Genomic DNA, 8496 nt, shown 5'->3' with positions numbered 1-8496 from the left:
TCAAGAACGAGTCGTTCAATGTTTGTAGGATTTAAATGGAGTTACCATTCCATATAATGATCAGCTGATTCGATTCTGGAACCGATCCAGACAAGGTAAAGGTCACGGCAAGGTCAAACGTCTACAAGGACTAGACTCGTTGGCCGTGTAGACATCATCATCGGCATTATCGGCATCTACTTGAATACGGCATTGTTTCTTTATCAACGACGCTTTATTATACTGCGTACACGCTAAAAGTATTGGGGTTTTAGAGTTTAGGTATAGCTTGTTGCGCCTGGTAGGCATGTTGACATGACCCGAATGGGGTAGATAACGTTTCAGTTAGCTAATTTTGTATTACTAACGATTAATGCTACTTCTAGCTGGTTAAAACCAGAGCATTTTCTCTGTAACAGCTCAGTTTATCAGCTAGCGCTGGAGTCAAGTTCATTCTAGTCCATGCTTTTCAATGTTTGTCGCTCATGATTTCAAAATGCATGCAAATATAACACTGTTTTAGTTCACTAAGGGCGTTCTCACACTGTTTTTCCCACCATTTATATAGAAAAAAGTACTGCTTGAAGCTTCTGTTGTGCTCATATGGAGAAAAGCTGCTCACGTGACACACCGTTCACCACAACTCGGATGTCTACGACCCGGCAGCGTCGTCATCTTTACTCACTTCGTTTTTACCCAGCTGTTTTTTTTTTTTTATAGTATATTCATTACAATCGTTTATATATTGCTGTTATAATGATTACCGTGCCTGCAAAATCTCCTTCCAAATTCATAATTAAGACCAACCTCAAAGTCCATAGTTGTAGCTTTTTGATCTATAGGACAATGACAGCGGTGACATCTTCTCGGCGGCGACTCTACTTCCTGCGGAGGCTCAGGACGGTTTTGTATTGCACACCTGTAGAGTACCTGAGCCCGGTCCCTCCAGGATTTTGCGATCACAGAAATCAAGGAACTCCGCAACAGTCGCAGGAGCTTGCGATTTTTTTTTAATGACCGCAGATCTCCCGCAGATTTGGAATCTGCGATTTCAGCCGAAGCCCTCGTAGATTTGTGCGTGGAACATGAGTACAGCTAAAAAGGTCTCATTTACCAACAAACTTCACAGTGAAAGAACGTGCAGAACAATTTCGAGCGATTGCAATTGCGCCAATTCCCGCAAAAAGATCTTCAAAAAATCTCCGCAAGTTGTATCGCAATTTGGAGGGAAAAAAGCCGCAAACTCCTGTACGGACTGCCTGAGGCTTACAGCAAGCGTTTCAGTGTACAGTTCTCACGGACGTTTGTGCTCATGGTAAAAACTTTGTCAGCTATCAACACTCTCAGTATTGTTTGTCTTTAACTTTTACATTTGCATACTGTCATGATTTCTAACTGAATCGAACTTCTGCCAGAGTATAGATTACCCATGACGAGTTGGTTCCTCCCAAGGTTTAATCCTCCCTAAATTCCATCTTTGAGATGGAGACGTGAAGGTTGTCTGTCTTTGCTGTAGCTTTGGAGGCAGAAAATCAAGAGGAATCAAACTGCACTACAACGGAAATGGGATGTGTCATGAATATTCTCATATAGACAATGTGGCTTGAAAGTCTATGAACTGTTTAGAATTGTGTATATATATATACACATCTGCATTCAGATTTTCACACAAGTCCTAAAAGTAGATAAAGAGATCCCTATTAAACACATGAGATGAGAAGATTATACTGGGTCTTTATTTATGAGGAAAATGGTCCAATATTCCATATCTGAGTGGGTAAAAGTATGTGAAGGTTTGTTTTCAGTACGTGGTGTGACCCCCTTGTGCAGTAATAACTGCAGATAAACGTTCGGGGTGACTGTTGATCGGTCCTGCACATCGGCTCGGAGGAGTCTCATCCCGTTCCTCGGTACAGAACGGCTTCGACTCTGGGATGTTGGTGGGCTTCCTCACATGAACTGCGTGCTTCAGGTTCTTCCACAACATCTCTACTGGATTACGGTCAGAACTTCCAAAACATTCGCTTTATTCGTCTTGAACCGCTCTTTAGTAGAACAATGTGTGTGTTTAGGGTCGGTGTCTTGCTGCATGACCCACTTTCTCTTCAGATTCAGTTCATGGACAGCTGCCCTGATATTTTCTTTCATTGTTCCATCAATGACAGCGGTGGTTACTATTACACGTCTTGCTCTTGGAGAGATCTTCGTTGGTACAGTGGTCTTAAATTCCCTCCATTTGTACACAATCTGTCTGACTGTAGCTCGGTGGAGTCCAAACTCTTCAGAGAGGACTCTGTGACCTTTTCCAACCTGATGAACATCAACAACTCTTCCCTGAGGTCCTCAGAAGTCTCCTTCGTCCGTGCCATGATACACTCCCACAAACACGTGTTGTGAAGATCAGACTTTAATAGATCTGTTCTGTTCTTTAAATAAAACAGATCGCTCGCTCACTCGCATCTAATCATCATCATCATCATCCCACTGACCGGAAACACCCGACTCTAATCTCACCTTCAGGTTAAACTGATAATCCTGGAGGTGCACATACTTTTACCCCTCACAGATATGTAATATCGGATCATTTTCCTCAATTAATAAAGGACCGAGTATAATATTTTTGCTCATTTGTATACTTTTAGGACTCGTGTGAAAATCTGATGATGTTGTAGGTCATATTTATGCAGAAAAATACAAAATTCTAAAGGGTTCACAAACTTTCAAGCACCACTGTACACTGTACGTCCAAAAAAAAAACCCAGATGACCATATTGCTTTTTAACATCACCCGCGCCTTATGGTCACTTCCTGTAAGCTTACAGTAAAACTCATGCTTCGTTGTAAACTCCGTTAAAATTCTATGACACAACATTTCCCCGACGTTTAAAATCGAGCCGCGTCAAAAGACCAGAACGCTTTCGCCGTGATCAGAAACACACACAAAACATCAGTCTTTAATAAAGATTATTTCCATCATCCAGCTCACGATACAAGAGAAACAATATTTGTGCGTTTGAATGTGTAACAAGTGTTGGAGCAGACCCGAACAGACCCGAACAGAACAGAACAGAACCGAACAGAACAGAACAGATCGATGTCCTTGTGCTGGACGCCGTGTGACGTGTTTTAAGACGTCTGAAATGATGTGGCTCGTTGGCAGTGAAAGTTTTTTGGGCAGTGTCCTTACGTCATCACGCTCACGTTCACGAAACACGGGAAGGAAGTCCAGAGGAAGCCGAACACACCGCGATTCGGGTTTCTGTGCAAGTCGCGTGCATAGTCGAAGTGAAACGTGGAAGTCTTTCAAGCGTCTTGATTCGATTCTTTTTTTCGGAAGAGGTATTGCACACGGGTACAGTGACGATTCGTGAACGCGTGTCTACGGCGGAAAGCAGGATCGGATCGGAGGGAAGCGGCACGTGTCGTAGATTTTAAACGCTCGTGGCGGTAGAAGTCTGGGATCGGGACCGGATCGCTGCGAGTTTGTAGCGAATGCGTAAAAACTATGACGTGTCGGCGGATTGGACGGTGGATGAAGTTCAAAGGCCAGTTTGGTGTTCGTTTGCAGCAACATCTTGGAAGGGGGACGAGGTTTGGGGAGGATTGGGAGGGGGCGGGGTTCAATGAACCGAATTCTCTTTCACTAACAGACTCGCTCCTGTCATGACGTAACGCTCGATCCCGGTCTCCAGCGTCGCCCGCTGCGGCGGTATTCTTGGGGCGCTACAGGAAAAGTGATTGTCTCACAGAGGCAGTGGTGTTGTAGGCGGTCATGAACGATAAAGAAAAACCGAGGCAGTGTTGCGGTTGTGTGAACGAGGCAGCGGAATAATCTCTCTGCCGACGGAGGGGGGGCTTTCCGACTTCGATTGCACTGTAAAAGATACGAAATGCTACGCTTCACGTGACGTTGGACTAAAACGTTTTGTCTGGGGGTCGGATACGGTTTTGTTCACCGGGGGTGGACGACATCGGTACCCGGGGACTCTCGTTAAACCGCGATCGATAAATCTGATCATGACAGGATATGAAAACTGACTACGTACTTGTTCGTGTCTTAGTCTGTATTAATGCGTTTAACCAGCTAGTCGTAGTACGTTATCGTTATGTTACGTTAGCTACAGCTTTTTAACCCCGATTCCACGCAATCAAGACGCGAGACAGCACTGGAGCTGGCTAATAAATTGATCATCTGTCCACCCCGTGCTCTCGTAGACCTAGATTTCTCTTCATCGCTATTCACAGTCCTTAATAACGCGTTCGCTCATCTTCTGAATCAAACAAACTGACGACCAGCTCAATAATTTCCCGTGTTTAGCTACGTTTGGGGTTTTTTTTTTCTTTTCACCCATCGCCCATACTACCCCCCCCCCCCCTCCCCCCCCCGGCCCCGCCCAGTTTGATTTATAAACGCGAGATTTGTTCAGAATCTTGAGTGAACGGCGTAGAAACATCACCATAACCTCCACAACGATCTTCTTCTGCAGTGAACCGAGACGGTGAGCAGAACTGAACTCTATTCGTCTCTCGGGACAAATACGAGGAAATGTGAGAGGTGGGGGGTTTTTTTGTTTTGTTTTTCCCGCATCGACACAATTTTTTTGAATCATCTCATTTTCTGTCAATATAGATATTCATATATTCATATATCTTTTTTTTTGTAAGAAAAGAAAATGAACGAACACAAAAAAAAAAAAAAAAAATTATTATAATAATAATAATAATAATAATAATAATAATAATAAATGTCCCTGATGACTTTTGGACATCGGACGTCCTGTGTCTCTAGGTTGCCGTCTCATCGTTTGGTAAATCTGCAGATGAGGGAATCCAAAAACGTCACTGTAGAGTACATCCGGAAATAGGAAAGGTCCCTCGGAGCGCGCGCCAGGTCCGCAAGCTCGCGTCCTTCTCCACGCTGCTGATCAGAATCCTCCATCTGGGATTAGATCGGAATCGGTTTCAACCAAGCGTGCAAGCTGCTTTAGATCAGATCGGTACCTCAGGAGTTCCACCGAAGCACACATCTTGCTCATAATGCGAGTGTGACTCAGGCTCAGCCTGTGTGTGTGTGTGTGTGTGTGTGTGTGTGTGTGTGTGTGTGTGTGTGTGTTGAGCGTCTCAATCAGCCATGTTACACATTATTGTCCCGAAACTACGCTCTCTGACTCGGCTGCACGTATGCGTGCGTGGAGCATGTTCAGGGCGAGCGTGCTTAACATAAGTGTGTGTGTGTGTGTGTGTGTGTGTGTGTGTGTGTGTGTGTGTGTGTGAGAGAGTGCGAGAGAGATTCAGGGCGAGTGTGTTGACGGGCTGCTGTGTATCGAGCTGGGTGAGAGACTCGGGCTGCAGCTGCCGGGAGGATTCATGCTGCTGCCCTCTAAACCCTCCGAGTTCTCCAGCATCTCCTGGATGAGCGGAGGCATGGAGCCGGGGATCTCCATCTTCAGCGTGATCACTCGCTCCGCTCCTGGTGAACGACAGGGAAAGAGAGGAAGAGAGATGGTGTTCGTGTGTATTCTACCTCCATACACATATATAATGAAACCTGATCTGCAATCATTCTGATTGAAACTGTATATAAATGAAGTGTTTTTTTTTTAAAGAACGTCAGATCAGGCTGGACGTTTCCTCAAGACTAAAGCTTTCAGCCTGGAGGAAGTGTCTGCTTTCCCGGTCGTCGTTTGTTTAATTCTCGTTCCTCACCTTTAGCGCTGATGCTCCTGAGGTCTGTGATCTTCATCAGCATTTTGGGGAACATGTGTGGTTTATGAGGCCTCCTCCTCCTCACGTAGATCTTCAAGGCTTCGAGCAGCGGCTCCTGCAGGATGTCGACCTTGTCCGACTCCTCCAAGTCCTGACGGTCTGTACAGAAAGAGAAAAGAAAAAAGAGAGGGAGAGAGAGAGAGAGAGAGAATACGGTATGATGCACTATGCACAACTAATCAGGAAAAAAAAAATCAGTGCTATTAGCCCCACCCCCTGAGTATTATTGGTGGCAATCATGAGGAGGTTTTATATAAGCTATTAACTGGTCACTGTTACAGTATTCCCCAAACAGTCGTACTCGTGGGGGCGGGGCTAATTGCACTGAATTCATTTTGGAGGTTTTTATGCATAATATATCCACAGTGCTGTTGTATTCTTGATTCTGATTGGTCAGAGAGTCTCATTTTCTGCCTCTTGAGTGGGTGTAAAATGGCCTAATATTTGGATCATTTTAGCTGCACGTGCAGTGGAGTAAAACCCATTTCAGCTCGGATGTGGATTTTGACGACTCTAATCCCGCTAAAACATCACCCCGTGTCTGTCTCACAGCAGGCAGTCGCTATCCAACCTCGAACGCGTTAGTGAAGCCCCGCAGTACCTCCACAGAGCAGGCAGATGGCGCTGAGCAGGCCCGTCTCCGCGTCGTCCATCTCCAGCGGCAGCAGCTGATTAGCGAAGGCGAACACGAGGTCGGTCAGCGGCCCGAACCCGGCGTTGTGCATCTGCGTCCGGTTCAGCGTCAGTCCGTCCGAGAACGTCATGGTGTCCTGATCCGGAGTGTAGCGCGTGCAGATCCGCAAAATCTGAGACGGGAGACGACGGGATACGAGGACGGGACAGGATACGAATGTTACGCTGTTTTGTTAGTGTGTATTGTTAGTGTAGTTGTTGTAGCGTGTGTGTGTGTGTGTGTCTCACCAGGATGTCGAGGCAGGCCGCTTTGAGCAGCGTGATCTGATCGGCGATGGTCAGCGTGGTGAAGCCGGGCAGCTGCTTGGCGAACTCCACGGTTTTGATGATGCACTTGGTGGAAAGTTCGCTGAATTTGTCCCACAGGTCCACGTCCAGAGAGACTCTGTGATCGGCGCTGTTGTTCTACAGGACAAGACGAGAAAGCACGTCACGTCACGTCACGGCCGAGTCCTCACAGGACTAGCGCCCTCTGATGGTGCGTCTCACTCACCGTGGTGTATTTGCCCAGCTGGCACAGCGACGGAAAGGTGTCCTGGTGAGCTTTTCTCACGCGCTCGATCATCTGCTCCGTGTCGGGACTCATCACGTAGCTCTCGGAACACTCCGGCTTCTTCTCCTCCTTCTTCTTCTTGTTCCGGTCGTTCCGGACCGCTGCGAAGGACGAGCAGAGACGAATCAAACCAGCCGGCAATGATTTATTTATTTATGTTGCCAGATTCTCGGAAACGTGCACCTGGTGCATGAGCTTTCCCCGTGCCTCCGTGCCTACTGATCTACACGTCCCTGACACACACAGCACAGAGACGGCAGTACGGCCGCCGTAAAAAAAAGAAATGTCACTCCATCGCCACTAGATGGAGCCACAACTCTATCTATTTTTGCTGCTGGATTCACGGTCTGTTCTCAAGTACCCACTCACTACAGCACAGGTCTTTAAAATCAGTCTGGGAATGATGTAATAATGATGAAAGGATACTTAGAAAGCAGAAGAAACGAGAAAAGAAGGAGAAGAAAAAAAAATCAGTAAAGAGCGAGGCAAAGATGGACGCACATTCGCGATACACGCTAACCTTTTGGAATGAAAGTTGATAGTGTGAATGCTAAAGCTTGGGAAGAACAGATCTGAATATCTCAAACACACACACACACACACACACACACACACACACACACACACAGCACCGGCAGATGAAGCTGTTAATATCAGTGATGAACGACGTTTGTGTGCCGCTCTAATCGAATCCAGTCACATGACACAGCACAGCCTGATTGCTCACCCTCAGTACAGCGTGTTGTGTGTGTGTGTGTGTGTGTGTGTGTGTGTGTGTGTGTGTGTGTGTGTGTTGAATCTTCATGCATTTCCAGACCCAGCTCAGGATCCAGGAATGAACTTCACATGCCACTGTCTGAATCCTCAACAACAATTTTTATGCTAGTCGAATCATTTACAGACATGTGAGCTTGCTAACGCTAACACACACACACACACACACACACACACACACACACACACACACACACACTACTGCTTTCTGGTTCTGCTGTCAAAATGTCTTGTTTTTGGTTGATTATCTTTCTATACTGCTAACAACATCCTTTTTGTCCTCTGAAGAGAGGGATGAGATATATATATATATATACTTAAAAGAAAAAAGAAAAAGCTAACCCCCTGGACTTAAAGTTGCAAGGTTATACCGAAAATAATTTAAATTATTCATTATTTTCGATGGAATCACGTCGCAGAATTTTTTCTGAAGTTTTCGGGGACGTGTATTTCAGGGATGTACTTTTATGGATAAACTATGTATATTTCACATACGCTCGCAGAGAGATTTAGGGTTGCCAGATTGGACTCGCCGGTTCTGCAAAATCCTTCCCAAACTCTTTATATAATGAAGAGTGATATACAGATTAGTGATAAGTGATATAAAGATCAGGTTAGTTCTTTGAAGGGGATGGCGTTTGGACGTGAATGCGTGTCGGCGGTGTACACAGTGTACACAACCGCCCGGCAGTGGTAAAAATCCACCCACTGCTTTTATATATATATATATA

The 8496-nt window shown here is 45.7% G+C and overlaps 1 protein-coding gene across 3 annotated transcripts in view; it reads right to left on the bottom strand.

Moving 5' to 3' along the window:
* Nucleotides 1-2906: 2906 nt before the first annotated feature.
* The window catches only part of rarab (retinoic acid receptor, alpha b), a 103682-nt gene continuing 98092 nt past the window's right edge, over nt 2907-8496 (bottom strand). For all 3 annotated transcript variants that reach the window (XM_053678019.1, XM_053678025.1, XM_053678023.1), the window contains 5 exons: nt 6932-7092; nt 6667-6843; nt 6347-6551; nt 5686-5844; nt 2907-5449 (listed from right to left, as the gene is read on the bottom strand). In XM_053678019.1, coding sequence (XP_053533994.1) covers nt 5271-5449; nt 5686-5844; nt 6347-6551; nt 6667-6843; nt 6932-7092 — 881 coding nt within the window. In that variant the 3' untranslated portion in view covers nt 2907-5270. The remainder of the gene's footprint in view (nt 5450-5685; nt 5845-6346; nt 6552-6666; nt 6844-6931; nt 7093-8496) is intronic.

This window comes from Ictalurus punctatus, chromosome 2, assembly GCF_001660625.3.
Source record: "Ictalurus punctatus breed USDA103 chromosome 2, Coco_2.0, whole genome shotgun sequence".
NCBI lineage: Eukaryota > Metazoa > Chordata > Actinopteri > Siluriformes > Ictaluridae > Ictalurus > Ictalurus punctatus.
The sequence above is the reverse complement of the archived record's forward strand: the minus strand, read 5'-3'. Positions and strand labels throughout refer to the sequence as shown.